At 41.2% G+C, this 17,705-nt stretch overlaps 1 protein-coding gene across 2 annotated transcripts in view; it reads right to left on the reverse strand.

The window, feature by feature from the left end:
• Nucleotides 1–1,546: 1,546 nt before the first annotated feature.
• larp4b.S (La ribonucleoprotein domain family member 4B S homeolog) overlaps nt 1,547–17,705 on the reverse strand; it is a 55,339-nt gene continuing 39,180 nt past the window's right edge. The window contains exons 5-16 of one of the 2 annotated variants that reach the window (XM_018269043.2): nt 17,123–17,259; nt 13,516–13,619; nt 13,291–13,401; nt 11,375–11,428; nt 10,336–10,545; nt 8,867–8,973; nt 7,499–7,750; nt 6,989–7,034; nt 6,337–6,501; nt 4,632–4,756; nt 3,615–3,723; nt 1,547–2,073 (exon numbers count right to left, since the gene is read on the reverse strand). In XM_018269043.2, the coding sequence (XP_018124532.1) occupies nt 1,792–2,073; nt 3,615–3,723; nt 4,632–4,756; nt 6,337–6,501; nt 6,989–7,034; nt 7,499–7,750; nt 8,867–8,973; nt 10,336–10,545; nt 11,375–11,428; nt 13,291–13,401; nt 13,516–13,619; nt 17,123–17,259 (1,702 nt within the window). In that variant the 3' untranslated portion in view covers nt 1,547–1,791. The remainder of the gene's footprint in view (nt 2,074–3,614; nt 3,724–4,631; nt 4,757–6,336; nt 6,502–6,988; nt 7,035–7,498; nt 7,751–8,866; nt 8,974–10,335; nt 10,546–11,374; nt 11,429–13,290; nt 13,402–13,515; nt 13,620–17,122; nt 17,260–17,705) is intronic. The other variant, XM_018269044.2, reaches the window with a different exon arrangement.

A 17,705-nucleotide genomic window follows, 5' to 3' on the forward strand; every position in this document is an offset into this window, starting at 1 on the left:
AAGAGAAATACAGCAGTCAGTGCTTGCACTCTCTTCTCTTAAATGAGAGCAATGTGCTTTGAAAATTGATTGCAACTCCCTGTACTTATAATGCGAAGCTGGATAGGTTATGGTAGCAATATCAAACAATTGAAGGGATACGGTCATTGGAAAACATGTTTTTTCCCCAAAACACAGCAGTTAGTAGTGCTGCTCCAGCAGAATTCTGCACTGAAATCCATTTCTCAAAAGAGCAAACAGATTTTTCTATATTCAATTTTGAAATCTGACATGGGGCTAGATATATTGTCAGTTTCCCAGCTGCCCCCAGTCATGTGACTTGTGCCTGCACTTGGATGGAACTACATTCTGACAGGCTGTTATCTCTCCTACTCAATGTAACTGAATCAGACTCTGTGGGACCTGGATTTTACTATTGAGTGCTGTTCTTAGATCTACCAGGGAGCCGTTATCTTGTGTTAGAGAGCTGCTATCTCCTTACCTTCCCATTGTTCTGTTGTGAGGCTGCTGGGGGGGTGATATCACTCCAAGTTGCAGTACAGCAGTAAAGAATGACTGAAGTTTATCAGAGCACATGACTGTGGACAGCTGGGAAACTAACAATATGTCTAGCCGCATGTCCGATTTCAAAATTAAACAAAATCTGTTTGCTCTTCTGAAAAACAGATTTCAGTGCAGAATTCTGCAAGAGCAGCACTATTAACTGATGCGTTTTGAAAAAAAAAAAACAAAAAACATGTTTTCCCATGACAGTATCCCTTTAAGGAATTTATATGGAGAGATTATACAGAGCTAGCGATGATTGGTATTCACTCCACCAGAGACCAAACTTCATTAATACCAATAAAATACACATAAAATAACGCAGAAGGATATAGTTTGCTATTTTTTTTTTGTTTGGGGCAAAAACAGAAAAAAGAAAATCCTTCTGATGCTTTCAGTACACTAAATGAATGTACTAATGAAAGAAAATGTATCAAAAAACATGAAAAAAATAGGATATATTTGGTCTACAAGAGTGGTGTGAATATCAATTGTCATGCTAGCATTCAAACAGCCATAGTGATATTGACTAGAGAATATTGGCAAGTGACTGTCTGGGGTTTACAAGATATTGGGGGATGGAAGAGAGAAATTCAAGGATAAGTAAACCTTTAAAATAAGTGAATGTAAAATTGATGAGGGTGCTATTCTAAGAACTTTTGCAATTTACATTCATTTATTTTATTTTTATCCCAAGATATTAAGGGATACATGTGCTGTTAATATGAATGAATTTTGTTACAACAGCGCCACCTGCTGGTCAGTTTCCCACCAGTCTGACCACCAAGTAGTCAAGGAAGTTGTCAGGGGAAAGAAAGAGGCTGCTCTGATGTTCTTCTGGTTAGGAAAAAAAATAGAAACCTTTCTTAAATCTTTCCTAAGCAGAAGAACATCAGAGCAGCCTCTTTCTTTCTCCTGACAACTTCCTTGACTACTTGCTGGTCAGACTGGTTGGAAAATGACCAGCAGGTGGCGCTGTTGTAACAAAATTCATTCATTAGTACATGTATCCCTTAATATCTTGAGATAAAAAAAATATATACATAATGAATGTAAATTGCAAAAGTTCCTAGAATAGCACCCTCATCAATTTTACATTCACTTATTTTAAAGGTTTGCTTATACTTTAGAGAAGCGTCTCATATGCCCATTGCTACCTATGTTAATCCAGCAGCTCATTTCATTGTACTTGAGTGGGGTACAACCATAAGGGTGTGATGCTTAGGTCTCCTTCTGGCCATGGTCTTACTAAGGAGATGTCAGAGGGCTGCCGGGTTCCTTATTCACACGTTTTCCAATGGCCAGAGGAGGAGACCTGCGACCTGATAGTCTCCTCTGGTCTTTGGGCCGCCCTGGGTTTGATTTGGGAGGTGGGTTCTCCCTTGACTTTTCGGTTGGTGCTTCAGCGAGCCTTTTTTCTTCTTTCACGCAAACTGTCGAGTTTTGCTTCTGATCCTTTGAAGGCTGTGATGTGGGTGCTGCATCCTTACTTCTCTGGCATATTTCTGCATAACTGGGTTTTCTTAATTCCTGTTTTAAACAAAAGTGGGAAAGTGCTATTGGATATTAATGTTAAAAGGGAACTAAAGTCAAACAGAATAAGGCTAGAAAGACTGTATTTTGTATACTAAACCTAAAAATGAACTTACTGCACCACAAGCCTAATCAAACAAATGATTTATGCTTTCAAGGTTGGCCGCAGGGGGGTCATAATCTTGTAAATTTGTTAAAGTGGTGGTTCACCTTTTAGTATATTATAGAGTGGTTAATTCTAAGCAACTTTTCAATTGGTCTTCATTATCTATTTTTTATAGGTTTTTAATTATTTGCCTTTTTCATCTGACTTTTTCCAGCTTTCAAATGGGGGTCACTGACCCCATCTAAAAGCAAATGCTCTGTAAGGCTACAGATTCATTGTTATTGCTACTTTTTATTACTCATCGTACTACTCAGGCCTCCCCTATTCATATTACAGTCTCTTATTCAAGTCAGTACATGGTTGCTAGGGGAATTTGGACCCTAGCATCCAGACTGCTGAAACTGCAAATTGGAGAACTGCAGAATAAAAAGCTAAATAACTAGCCATGTAAAAGCTAAATAAATAGCCACAAATAATAAAAAAAAGAAAACAAATTGCAAATTGTCTCAGAAAATCACTCTCTGCATCATACTAAAAGTTAATGTAAAGGTGAACTTTAAATAATATCTGCCATATAAGCCGATAGAGGACGACTGATAAATAATCAGTATATGCAGACTACACTGGGTCTGTGGATACAAATCTCTACACAGTAGCCAGCTGCTCTACAGGGAAACAAACAAAGCTGTTTGAGTTGTGGGAAGTAAGATGGGGGGGCCCCCATGCCATTTGAAAGTCTGATCCTTTCCATGCAGAGCACTCTCCCCCCCTCCCCTCCGTCGCACTCGCCCCCTCCGTCGCACTCTCCCTCCTCCCCTCCGTCGCACTCTCCCCCTCCCCTACTTCGCACTCTCCCCCCTCCGTCGCACTCTCCCCCCTCCGTCGCACTCTCCTCTCCCCTCCGTCGCACTCTCCTCTCCCCTCCGTCGCACTCTCCTCTCCCCTCCGTCGCACTCTCCTCTCCCCTCCGTCGCACTCTCCTCTCCCCTCCGTCGCACTCTCCCCTCCTCAGTCGCACTCTCCTCTCCCCTCCTCAGTCGCACTCTCCATCCTCCGTCGCATTCTCCTCCCCTCCCCTCGAGCCCATGTCTGGGGGAGGGGAAGGGTAGCCGGCTGGGTTGCCTAGGGCGTCCGGCCTGGCCCTGATAATGTGTAACATAGTATAACATAAACAAGTTGAAAAATGTTTCAAAGTTGGACTGCTCCACCAGAGAACCCGACATTGAGGGGTCAACCTCACATCAGTTAGAAATCTAGTAGTTGTCACATAAAACTATGGTGAAAATAAGAGATGATAGGAATTGCCCTTGGCTGCAGCTGTTGTTTGGTACTCCAGCAAGTCAGACTGACCCTCCTTTATTTTTATTTATTCTGAAAACATCCTGTTAGTAGAAGTATCAGTTACAAGACACTAGAATGCATTGATACTTACAGTAGCAGCTCCATTGACTTGAACAGATTTGCTAGCAGTGGTTAGAGTGGCAGAAATCCTTTCTATAGTAGGAGACTCTCTTGGCTGAACGTCAACCATCTTTGATTCACTGCATTGGGAAAAAATGCAACTTGTCATTATCATGATCAAAGGAGAATACTAAACTCTAGCACAAGCACACAGCTCTTTATTCACAAGTCCAGGGAACGAGGGGTATCGGCTGTGGTGTGCTTCAGGAGGGAGGTTGTTTTGAAAACACGTTGGGGGGGGGGGATACAATTAAAAAAAAAAAAACGCAAATGTTATTTAAAATGTTGTTTTTGTGAATGTTTAGCGCTGGTCGCAACGTAAAATCATTCACTAGCGAATATTAAATCTGTCATTATCGCTAAGCATGAACACCTGCTCTGGCGTTTTGTTAAAGGGATACTGTCATGGGAAAACATTTTTTTTTTTTTTCAAAACACATCAGTTAATAGTGCTGCTCCAGCAGAATTCTGCACTGAAATCCAATTTTCAAAAGAGCAAATAGATTTTTTTATATTCAATTTTGAAATCTGACATGGGGCTAGAGATAGTGTCAGTTTCCCAGCTGCCCCCAGTCTTGTGACTTGTGTTCTGATAAACTTCAGTCACTCTTTACAACTGTACTGTAAATTGGAGTGATATAACCCCCCCTAGGGCCGGATTTGCCCTCAGGGCGCCCAGAGGCCAGTGTCCTCCGTCGCCCCCTCTCACTCTCTAGATAGCGCGCATGCGCATCCACTAAAGAGGCCGGCGTCCTCTGTCACCCCTTCCTTCTCTCAAGATAGCGCACATGCGCATCCTCTTAGCTTGGTTTCGGAGCACTAGCTGATCGGCGCTAGTGCTCCGACAAAAAACTGCTTGTGCGGCATGCCGCCCCTTAATTGATGCCGCCCTAGGCCCGGGCCTATGCGGCCTTGCCGCAAATCTGGGCCTGAACCCCCCCAAGCAGCCTAACAGAACAATGGGAACATTCAGAAGCTTAGAACTTACTCTGGAGAATGTGATGGGGAAGGTGGGCTCTGGAAAGTTACTGGCAGTGCAGCAGGAATAGGCAACAATGGCTCCCGGGGGATTCCAGACGGAACAGTGTTTGTACTTGCATCCACATTGAGGTTCTAAAGAAAAGAAAAGAAGCAGTGAAAATGTATATGCATAGAATTCAAATATCACTGGTAAGAAGTTGCAATTTTTAAACAAACAGGACACTAGTCAAGTGCTGGTTGAGGGCAGTCCTAACATCTACACCATTACACTGGTATGGACACAAATCTCAACACTACTATACATTTACTAACACTTAGGGCAGATTTAGTAAGGGTCGAAGTGAGAATTCAAATTTTTTTTTTTAATTTAAACTCAATTCGAGTTTTAACTCAAAATTTCGAGATTTATCTTACTCTGGCCCTAAGAACTCAAATTTGACTATTTGCCACCTTAAACCTTTCCGAATTGCTGTATAAGTCAATGGGAGAGGTTCGGGGATCATTTTGGTGATGTTTGCAGCCTTCCTGACATTCGAGTTTTTTAATTGAATCAATTTTTTTTTTTTAATTCGATTCGAGTTTTCCTAATTCGAATCAAATTCGATTCGAGTTTTCCCAATTTGAATTTGTCTAATTCGAATCAAATTCGTTTTGAGTATTTCTAATTCGAATCAAATTCGATTAGAGTTGAGCTGAGAATATTTAATTTTATCAATAAATTTTCGATTGGTCCAATTTCGAGTTTATGGGAGTTAAAAAAACAAACAAAAAAAAAAAAAAAACATGAATTCGAAATTCGACCCTTGATGAATGTGCCTCTTACACAATATACAGAAAGCAAATAGAAGAATTCTCCCTGAGAAAGTGCAAGTGGCAAAAGATCTGCACCCAGAAACATTGTGTTGGCCTGAATGAATACACATGGATCAGATTTTGGACAGAAACATTTTGGCACCAATATCCGATATGGGTGCCGGCAAGCAGGCCGATGCAGTGATTCTGAGAGCAGAGAAAGCAAATGTCTACAGATTGTCTGATTCTTTGTTTATACACAGGTGAAAATCAGCCCCTTGTGACATTAAGGTGGCCATAGAAGCAGACATCGATAAACGAGCAGATATCTCCCCGATATGCCCACATTGAAGTGGGCGATATAGGGGTGATCCGATCGTGGGCCCAACAATCAGATCATAAAGGATCTTATATGGGTGGTCGTTTCGCACGACCACAGACGCATAGATGCAGCCGATATCCAACGGGATTTTTTAACCTGCCCGATCGGGATCTGGCCGTCTTTCCGCCAGATATCGATCGGGGAAGCCAGTTGAATGGCCCCAGCAGCTTTTATCAGCCTTTAGTCCAAAGTAGGGATGTACCAAATCCACTATATTGTATTCAGCTGAACCACCGAATCGTTCGCGAAAGATTCGGCCGATTACCAAACCAAATCCAAATTTGCATATGCAAAATAGGGGTGGGAAGGGGAAAACATTTACTTCTTTGTTTTGTGAAAAGTCATGTGATTTCCCTCCCCACCCCTAATTTGCATATGCAAATAAGGATTCAGATTCGGTTTAGCTGGGCAGAACGATTCGGCTGAATCCGAATCCTGCTGAAAAAGGCCGAATCCCGGCCGAATCGGTGCATCCCTAGTCCTATCAGATTACAGAAAAAAATTGGGCAGCTCATCACCAGACAGAATGGTAACTTACCTTTTCTTTCGATGTACTTATCACCATATTAGACATTCTGTTTTCAAAGAAGTCGTCAGGTTTTAAATTTCCAGCAGCACCAGGTAAAGGCGGGAAACTAGACAATCCCAATTCAAAGCTAGGAGAGGGAGGCTTCATAGGTGGAGGGGACTGTGTTGGACCTCTCTGGAAAAGAGCACGTGCAGTTTAATGTTTTATCCGTGTCTGTACTGGTTAAATATGAATATAAAGAACTGCACACACATGGCAAATCACATTTACCATAGCTTCAGGGTTAAAAGAACTGCTAACAAGCAATAGGGAATACTGTAGCAGCACATAAGCATGGATAATTAAAAACTGTTTAAAGGGGAAGTGAAGGAAAAAAACAAAAAAACACTGCAAGCCCTTTATTTATTTGTGCGTACAGGGCCACAGATGAACATTTTTAATCACACGTCTTCATGTGTACAAAGAGATCATTCCTTTCTGTCTTGCTATGTAGTGTAGTCTTCTGGAGGAGACACAGCTTTATATATGAACCCGAGTGAATATTCTACAGGGTATATACATATGGGTCTTACTATGCTAGTTAGTGGTATGTATTGACTCTCTGCGGAAGCAACAAGATGCACAGAAGCTGAAACAAATAAAGAGAACTAAAAACACTCACCGAAAACTTGTCTTCCCTCTTCTTTCTGTAGCCATAGGAATTTTTCCTGTGATAAAAAAAAAGTGTAACGCGCATTACTTTTCCAAAGTAAGAATGTTCAATGTTTAGCTGGCTGTAAAAAACAATATTACAGGAATGGGATCCGTTATCCGGGAACCTGTTACCCAGAAAGCTCCAAATTACGGAAAGGCTGTAATTCAATTTTATCCCGAATTTTTAAAAATGATTTATTTTTTCTGTGTAATAATAAAATAGTAGCTTGTTTTTGATCCAACCTAAGATATAATTAATCCTTATTTGAAGCAAAACCATCCTATTGGGTTTATTTAATGTTTATGATTTTTAGTAGACTTAAGGTATGAAGATCCAAATTACAGAAAGATCCGTTATCTTGAAAGCCCCAAGACCTGAGCATTCTGGATAAGAGCTCCCATAACTGTATTACATTCATTTCAGGCAGCATTTGCCAGTGCTTTCTAAGCAGATCATTATAGGAGTCGTAAAACTCACCTCCCTCGTCCAAGGCCAGGTGAAGTATCAATATTTGTTGGCTCCACCCGGCCCGTACCAATATCTCTCTTCACAAAAGTAGACGCATTCTGCATCCGTGTTCTGTTTTGTCCCGGTTGCCGTGTGGGGGCAGTACGCACCCCATTTATTAATCGGTCAGTAGTAAAGTTGAATATAGTTGGCCCGTCGAGAAGTGCTGGCCCTCTGTCTGTGCTTGGTATTGTATGTCGTAGATGTGATTTGCCAGGATTCCTATTGGAAAAACATTATATTAAATTACATAATTCTGTGCTCTACACATCAGTCTGGCTTTATGCTATAGCATTAGATCATTGTTATTTATTATTATGGACTCTCAGGTGTCCTTCAGTTATTGTGGCTGACAGTATATTACAAGGTGAATATAATATGCCCCCTATTGCAAAATAAATATATTTGAAATCACCCTTTGGGCGTTTCATACCCATATAAATCCCTAACACTGCAGTACAAAAACTAAAGTCAGTGGTGAGTTATTTTTGGATAATAGGTAGGGATGCACCAAATCCACTATTTTGGATTCGAACCCCCGATTCCTTTGTGAAAGATTTGGCAAAATACCGAACCGAATTTGCATTGCCAAATTAGGGGTGGGAAAACATTTTTTACTTCCTTGTTTTGTGACAAAAAGTCCATATGCAAATTAGGGTTCGGGTTGGCCAGGAAGAAGGATTCGGCCGAATCTGAATCCTGCTGAAAAAGTCAGAATACCGAACCGAATCCTGGATTCTGTGCATCCCTAATAACAGACAATTGTCTGTGACTTGACTGTTTTGACTGGCACCCAATATAAATAATCTACACTAATATGCACATGTGAATGGTTCTAGACAGGTACAAGGGCATTCTGGGAAATGATGTTTGTAAAGATTCTCATTCATCCAGGTCATGGTATATCTATTATCTGCCACTTACAATGTTGTTTTGGCAACTCTCCCTGGATGGTTTAATAACACATCAAAGCTCCAATCATGCGAATACAATCAACACCAAACTTCATGCCATCCTTTGGATTATGATAAACAGATTGAAGCAACATTCAAGAGGATAGATTGCCGAAGAAAGATCCTATTTACAAGTTATTCTGAATTGAGAAAGCCAGTTGGATGACCGGTGAAACGTCTTCAAGGAAAAAACAGTTGATTTAACTTATTTCTACAGATGTGATGTCACAGTTCACGTAGTAATAGGCATAAGGTTCAAAGAGAGTTATTATATTCACTCGGTGGCAGACTTTTCCCCAAACGCCCCCCGGAGAATTTTGCCTTTCCATTAAATACTTCCAACTGCTTAAAGAAAACAAGTCGTACCAAAAATAGTGCTACTTGCCTGTTCCTTGGTGTATATGGTCTAAGAGTAGTTAGAGGAGAAGTGGCAGGCTTGAATGTTGGAGACGTAAACCCATTGATGAATCCAGTATTAGGGAAAGGCGCAACCTAAACAATGCAAGGAATTGGGCTTTAACATATATTCGCTATTAAATAGAAATATATACCTCCCCAAGCCCTATGGTGTCATTTTTAGCATGATAACCTGCATATAGTTAAACAAGAACTATTGCGAAAATTAAAATTGAATATAAGCTTCAGCATACTAAATTAAGATTTTTTCTAAATACAATCAATTAAATATTCTGCCCCATTTCTGAAATGAGTATGTGCCCCAACAGGCACGATGAGTAAGTGCCCCAAAAGCCACGAAAACACGTTAGGTTTTCATGTCCTAATAAAAATTTCTTAATTTTTTAACTAATTACTATTGGAGGTGCTCACATCTTTTTTGAAATGCTGTTCCATTTCTGAAATAATCAAGTTTATCTTCACTATCCCTCCCTCAGCATCTGTTTCTCTTCATTCTGTCTTCATGCAGCAGTTGGGTGTCAGATATTCATTGACAGTTAGATCCAATATATCTTATAGGGGGGCTTCCTTTTCTAGCAGATGTATTAGAGATAACTCTATTAAAATCACCAGACATGTGTCTCTACATGCAGAATTTGTGCAAAATGCAGTTATTTTGCTAGATTTTGTCTGTACTGGAATCATTTGAGTGAGCTCTAATTCATCTGCTAAAAAAAGAAGCCCCATCTATAAGATATATTGGATCATTTATCTGACACCCAACTGCTGCATGGAGACAGAATGAAGAGAAACAGAAGCGCAGAGAGAGAGAGATAGTGAAAATAAACTTGATTATTTCAGAAAAGATGCAGAATATTTAAAGGAGAAAAAAAGCTACGGAGGGATTTTATTGGCAATAGATTAGCTGCAGTAGCGCAAGTTAGAATGCTGCTATATTTATTCTGCAGAATGCTTTACCATACCTGCGTAAACAGCTCTAGAAGCTCTCTGTTTGTTTAGGATAGCAGCTGCCATATTAGCTCGGTGTGACATCACTTCCTGTCTGAGTCTCTCCCTGCTCACTCGTAGCTCTGGGCTCAGATTACAGCAGGGGAGGGGGAGATGAGCAAACTGAGCATGCTCAAGCCCAAGCCCTGGAGGTTTAAACTGAATACAGGAAGTCTGATACAGAAGCCCATGAGTACACAATAGAAGGATTTCCTTTGACAGAGGACTCAGAGCAGCATTACTTTGAGGGTTTACCGTTATATTAAGGTGGACCTTTCTGATAAGGCTTCCTTAGTTTTAACCTTTACTTCTTTAATTGATTGTATATAGAAAGTTTCTTATTTCAGTATTATGAAGCTTATTTAAAATGTTTCATTTTCGCAATAGTAAAATGAAAAGTAAAATGATAAGTCTTTTTTATTTAATCAAGGGTGAGGATTTGGCACGTACCAAAGAAGGGTCCAGGTAGCTGTGTGCAGTAGACCAGGTCTGAGGTGTAATTAAGCTGTAGAGAGGAAACTGCTGCTGGGGGCTGTACACTGGAGGTATGTAGAAGGACGTCGTGTAGCGCTGCTGTGCGTACAAGTTCATGTCCACTGGTCTATAACCATTCTTTGGCAAAAATGTATTGATAGCGATCGCCTTTGCTTTTATCCTCGCCTGCAGAGGAAAAATGTTGTTACTTGATTTGCTCTTGTAAAACAGTGATAAGAAGCGGTTTGAAAGCACAATCAGTTTCCACTATGGACAAGCAGCAGAAATAATAGATTATGAACCACCTTGTTACAGGCACTCTATATAAAGGGGTAGGTGACCTTTAATTAAAGCCCAAATGCAGAATTGTTATAGAATATATCTGTCTGCATCAAACTAAAAGTACATTTAAAAGGTGAACTGTGCCTTTAAAAAGCGAACTGTGCCTTTAAAAGGGTAACAAAAGCAAACCAAAAAAAAAAAAAAATCCGAGTTGGCAAATTGTTGATCTTGTATACCCCAGGCTGGTATGGCTTTTCTTATTAAAGAGGTTATTCACCTTTGCGTTAACATTTAGTATGATATAGAGTGATATTCTGAGACAATTTGCAATTGGTCTTCATTTTTTATTATTGAAGGTTTTGGAGTTATTTAGCTTTTTATTAAGCAGCTCTCCAGTCTGTGGTTTCAGTAATCTGGTTGCTAGGGTCCAAATTACCCTAGCAACCATGCACTGATTTGAATAAGAGTCTGGAATATGAATAGGAGAGGCCTGAATAGAAAGATGAGATTGAATGCTGGAAAGAGTCACAAGAAAAGGCAAATAATTCTAAAACTAAAAAAAAAAATATTGAAAACCAATGGAAAAGTTGCTTAGAATCGGCCATTCGATTACATACTAAACGTTTCCTTAAAGGTGAACCAACCCTTTAAAATACACCACTCCAAGGATATTGTGGCTACTTTTCTGTTATGCACCAAACCGCTATAAAAGCAATTATTTGCATCAACTCACCTTAATAGGTTTCCCTTGAAATGTTTTTACCTCTTCTCGGAGGTATCTGTAAGCCTGTGAAACCAAAAGTGACATTAGTTACAAAGAACAAAAAGTGGTTTGACACAGTAAGGGGGCGAAAAAGAAACAGCACCATAAACAGAAGGAAACATGTAAGGAAGACACTATGAATTGGAAGTCTGTTATAAAGGTATAAAGGTACAATCTAATACATGTTGCACACAAGTAATTGTAGAAAGATGCAGCGTGTGTAGCTCTTGTTTGCACCTGCATTTACCTGGGGAAGGTTAAATTGTCACTGTTCATTGCCAGACACAGCCTTTTCCCATGCTAAGCAGCTGAACTTCATAGTGACTGAATTCTAAAGCCAGCTCATCTTTCTCCTTCCTAGACTTACTCTTACTTCCTCACATTCTTCTCCTCCCACTTGCCCTCCTTCTTCTTCTCCTCCCACTTGCCCTCCTTCTTCTTCTCCTCCTCCCACTTGCCCTCCTTCTTCTCCTCCCACTTGCCCTCCTTCTTCTTCTGCTCCCACTTGCCCTCCTTCTTCTTCTCCTCCCACTTGCCCTCCTTCTTCTCCTCCCACTTGCCCTCCTTCTTCTTCTCCTCCCACTTGCCCTCCTTCTTCTCCTCCCACTTGCCCTCCTTCTTCTCCTCCCACTTGCCCTCCTTCTTCTCCTCCCACTTGCCCTCCTTCTTCTCCTCCCACTTGCCCTCCTTCTTCTCCTCCCACTTGCCCTCCTTCTTCTCCTCCTCCCACTTGCCCTCCTTCTTCTCCTCCCACTTGCCCTCCTTCTTCTTCTCCTCCCACTTGCCCTCCTTCTCATTCTCCTCCCACTTGCCCTCCTTCTCATTCTCCTCCCACTTGCCCTCCTTCTCATTCTCCTCCCACTTTCCCTCCTTCTCATTCTCCTCCCACTTGCCCTCCTTCTCATTCTCCTCCCACTTGCCCTCCTTCTCATTCTCCTCCCACTTGCCCTCCTTCTCATTCTCCTCCCACTTGCCCTCCTTCTCATTCTCCTCCCACATGCCCTCCTTCTCATTCTCCTCCCACATGCCCGCATTCTCATTCTCCTCCCACTTGCCCGCATTCTCATTCTCCTCCCACTTGCCCGCATTCTCATTCTCCTCCCACTTGCCCGCATTCTCATTCTCCTCCCACTTGCCCTCATTCTTCTCCTCCCACTTGTGTCGACAAAATATACAATTCCCAACCAAAGGTGTGGACTAAGAGCCTGCACTCAGGTTGGGGGTAACAGTAATTTATTTCCATTTTTTGCTACAACTGCGCAAGCGCCGATACGGTGCTTAATTAATGAAGATTACCGAAGCGCTGAAGATGGCCCCCGTGAGCTCCTCTGTGCTGACTCTGCAACGAGGGGTAATTACCGGCTATGGGGCATTTACTTGTGTTAACACCAGAGCCTTTTATCTGAATTATCCATGCTTCCTATGACTCTTATGTGTCTTTGATAAATCTGCCCATAAATCTTGGAACAGACTGGTACCTGTGAAGAACCATGCACAGAAACATGTGGACAGGAGCCACATTTCCTTTCAGCTAATGAATTATTATCAGTCTTCACAAAATCTCCCCATCAGGTTCACCGGATTATCAGTCTAAATGCCCCTGACTTGCCATACATCTTTAGAGAGTTGGGTGGTTTGGCAAATTATGTATATAAATATTTATGGCCAGTTTCAGTGGATAGGATGATTGGGAAGCTTTCTCATAGCACCAGGTGCAGCTGCATTTAGAACACCAATAGCAAAAATAGCAGAGATAACGATCATTGCTAGGGGTGCAAACCAGAGGTGGGCTCTCTGCTAGATACATTTTGGGAATAGCTTGTGTGTACTATGCCTAGATAATACTTAATTGACAAATAAAAATGATTACATATAGTTTCCATTACCTGTTGCGCATCAGCTTCTGATTCAAACGTAATGAACCAATTGTCATTATAGGCAAACTCACAGTTGATAAATTTAGGCAAATTCTCTCCTTTGAAGAGGGCTTCCACCTCCTAAATGAATGCAAAAACAAATGCACCTTTACTAACCAGAAGCAACAATTTTTAAAAGTTATTAGAAAAACGAGGTGGGGCAGATTTGGTGAAACAAAAGGATACGATTCTTACCTCAATAGGAGTAGATTCAGGAACCTCCCGTAGAATCACAATGCACCGATTCTGATTTGGTCTGACTTTCTCTCCTTTCTCATCCACTTGCACCAGAGGCAAAGCTAAAATGAGCATAGCAACAAAAATATTAGAAATCCCTGTTCAGACATGTTAGTATTTATGCCGTCTGTAAGTTTATTCTTGGTAATAGTCTTATCACTAGGGATGCACCGAATCCAGGGTTTGGGATCCGACCTTTTTCAGCAGAATTCTGCTGAATACTTCTGCCCGGCCGAACTGAATACAAATTTACATATGCAAATTAAGGGGCGGGGAGGGAAATCACCTGTCACAAAACAAGGAAAAAAGTTTCCCCTTCCCACCCCTAATTTGCATATGCAAATTAGGATTTGAAATCTGGCCGAATCTTTCGCAAAGGATTCGGCTGAATATGAAATAGTTTCGGTGCATCCCTACTTATCACATCCAAATCTTAATTGAATAAGCCATTATAACATTAGAGATGGCACACTGCTACAAATTAAAACAGAGCTCAAGATGCACTACACAACTTACTGTTACTATAATTCCACATCATTAAAGGAGAAGGAAAGGTTAAAACTAAGTAAGCTTTATCAGAAAGGTCTATATAAATACACAGTAAACCCTCAAAGTAGGGCTGCTCTGTGAAAAGAAACACAGCATTTCTTTCTTAGAGCCAACAAATTGTAATGGTCACATTACTATACAAAACTTGTTCTATTTAATAAGCAACGGTTGAATTAGAAATGAAGATTAGGGATGCTCCGTATCCAGACAATCAAAGTTCCTGGCTGAACAGAATCCTTTAAATCATGTCACGAAAATAAGTTTAAGTGTGCGGCTCGTGCAGTTCTCTTTAACCCTTTCTGGCCCCAATAGGACTATGTAAATTAGGGTTTGGATTTGTTTTGGTATTTGGCGAAATGTTTCACTAAGGATTGTCCAAATCCCAAAATAGTGGATTCGGTACATCGCTAGAAGATAGACAGACATAATGTGCACACAATATTTACAGTATATACTGCCAGAAGCAGTGCCTTGTCGTATGTGTACAAGTTACACCGTTAAAGAAGATGGAAAGGCATCATACACTTGGGGGTCCCAAATATTAGGCACCTCCAAGTGAATGTATTTACTTACCTGAAACCCCAGGCCGGTGCTCCTATCAGCAGAAAACTGCACCAGCCTGGGGTTATACCAGTGAGCACCACAGAGCGATCCTCTTCCATCTTCTTCTTTCTTCAAATTTCCAAGGTAGACGAATGCGCAGTAGAACGAAATAGGCGACTTTTTAGTTAAAGGCCGGCTTTTCGTTCTACTGCACATGCACAGCCATGTGAAGAAAGAAGAAGCTGGAAAAGGATCACTCCGTGGTGCTCACTGGAATAACCCCGGGCCAGTGCAGTTTTCTGCTGATAGGAGCACCAGCCTGGGGTTTCAGGTAAGTCAATACAATCACTTGGGGGTGCCTAACTTTTGGCAACCCCAAGTGTACGATGCATTTCCTTCTCCTTTAAGTTGGGTTGAAAAATGACAATGAGCATCAAGTTCAACCCCTCCAAATGAAACCCAGCACACAGACCTACACACACCCACTGAAATTATACATACCAATATCTATATTAATTGTAGACTTTAGTATCACTATAGCCTGGCATTTTATGCCTCATAAAGGCATGAACAGAATCAGCCGTCACCCAGCAATGCATTCCCCAACCTCACTGTGAAGAACCACCTATACTGCTTCAAATAAAACTTATTTGCTTCTAGTCTAAAGGGGTGGCCTCTGGTCTGATAAGAAAAATATGTTTTCCCTATTTTGTACCAGTTATTACCTACATCCAAGCATTGTTATACTAACAGACCGCTAAATGTTGCACCTGTACATGCAATTTTTTCTGCAGCTTTCTCTTCTCAGTCTTGCTTGCGCCTTTGAAGTTCAGCGGCCGCTGGCCATCTAAAGGCCCCCATACATGGGCCAATAAAAGCTGCCAACAGACTGAGTCAACAGCTTATTGGCCTATGTGTGGGGCCATCCGACGGGCTTCCCAGATCGATATCTGGCCGAAAGTCAAAATTTATTAAATAAATAAATAAAAATTTTCAAAATCTGGTGAATTAAATTGACCTGAAAACTCGAATCGAATTTGATTTGGATTTAAAAAAACTTGATTCGAGTTTTTTCTCTGAAAAACAACTTGAATGTCAGGAAGGCTGCAAACAACTCTAAATTGATCCCTGGATGTCTCCCTTCTTATACAGAAATTCGGCAGGTTTTAGGTGGCGTATAGTCGAATTTGAGTTCTTAAAAGGCCAGAGTATGATAAATCTCAAAAATTTAATTTGAAAACTCGAATTTAAATAACTCTATAGACAATTTTACAGTTTTGACTATAAAAAAAAATTTGACCATTGATAAATCTGCTCCTAAGGGTTAAACCACCCTTGAGCTTTATCTAGCAGTTAAAGGAGAATTCAACCTTTAAATAAAAAAACCCTACCCCCTACCTTACGTAGACACCCCTCCCTGCTACCCCCCAGCCTAGCTGCTAACGCAGGGAAATGCCCCTAACTTTTTACTTACCGCTCGGTGCAGATTCAGGGATCGCAGTTCATGTCAGCCATGTTTCAGGTCTTCGTGTCTTCTTTCAGCGATTTGGCAATTTCCGTCTATTTCAGCGCGCTCGCAGTTGTCGCAAACCCGGGAAATTGCTCCAACTGCGCAATCGCCTATTCGCCGGTGTCAGTCTCAGATAACTGATGGCTGCCGTGAACTGCGATCCATGAATCTGCACCGAGGGGTAAGTAAAAGTTTGGAGGGCATTGCATAGGAGGGGCAGCCCATCAATCACTAGCCGCCGCTGAACTTTGAAGGAGATCGCAAACAAGATGCAGAAGAGAAAGCTGCAGAAACAATCACGTGCATCTCAAAGCAGGTACAAAACTTTTTACACACACACACTATTTTTTAATTTAGTGAAAAGAACCTATATATATGCATTTTAAATATTGACTTTAGATCCCCCTTTAAGTTAGTAAACAGTAACATAGTTACTGCTATTGCAAGAGGAGAGACAAGCTTTTACACGGATATCTTGCAACCGTTTCAGCTGACTGCTGGGTGTTGTAGTTCCAGAGTGGTGGAGAGTAGTGATGTGTGGGCCGGCCCGATACCTGCGGGACGGGTTCGGGCGGACCTAGCACCCCTTTGTGGGTGGGTCCGGGTCGAGCTTTTCTTCCTGCCACCTTACACTGCCGACTTCCGGTTTTATAGCCGTGCGGCTGCTCGTCCGGCCCTTTTGTGAAGTCACCGGCAGGTGGGTTGGCGCGGGTTTATAAAAGGAACCCGGAAGTCAAGCGAGGGTGGAGGTAGGGCAGGTTCAGGTGCAGGTTTTACCCGACCCGCACATCACTAGTGGAGAGAAGTGTTTAGTAAAAAAAAAAAAAAGTTTATGCACTTGCAGAAAATAGGACTACTAATAATGCAGCAATGCTTTACAGGTCCTCGGAATGAACAACAATCTTTCCTTTACTACAAGCAATCAGCCTTCAAAAATAAAAGCATTAACCCATGTTTACTTACATCGTAACACATCCACGATTAGATCCATATCAGTGCTGAGTTTTTTGACAAGGTCAAGATTCGCTACAGTCATAATTGGCACATATTGATCACTGTCCATTTGTGATATTAGGTACATGTCACTGGCCAGATTCTCTCTGCGTGATAGCAAACAGGGATAGTTTTAATAGGGGAAAATGCTGTCAGTTAGAGTTTCTAAAGCTTACGGACTACTGCTGCACAAATATGGAAGCCCCCTTATACAGGAACAGGGTAGTAAGAAAGGTAATGTAAAAGCATCAGGCAAATACTTTGATGGCAAAATTATAAACAGCATTCAAAGACAATGTTATGATAGATAATAAAAAAAAAGGTTATTTTCTGGTGTCACTATATCTTTAAGTTAACTTTTTAGTATGTGTTAGAATTCTAAGCAACTTTTCAATTGGTCTTCATTATTTATTCTTTATAGTTTTTTACTGATTTGCCTTTTTCTTCTGACTCTTTCCATCTTTCAAATGGGGGATCACTGTCTACTGTGTATCCTGTGCTTGAATGGCTGCCCCCATGGTTACACAGCAGCTTGTTTATATAAACTATAGTA

Source organism: Xenopus laevis, chromosome 6S, assembly GCF_017654675.1.
Source record: "Xenopus laevis strain J_2021 chromosome 6S, Xenopus_laevis_v10.1, whole genome shotgun sequence".
Lineage (NCBI taxonomy): Eukaryota > Metazoa > Chordata > Amphibia > Anura > Pipidae > Xenopus > Xenopus laevis.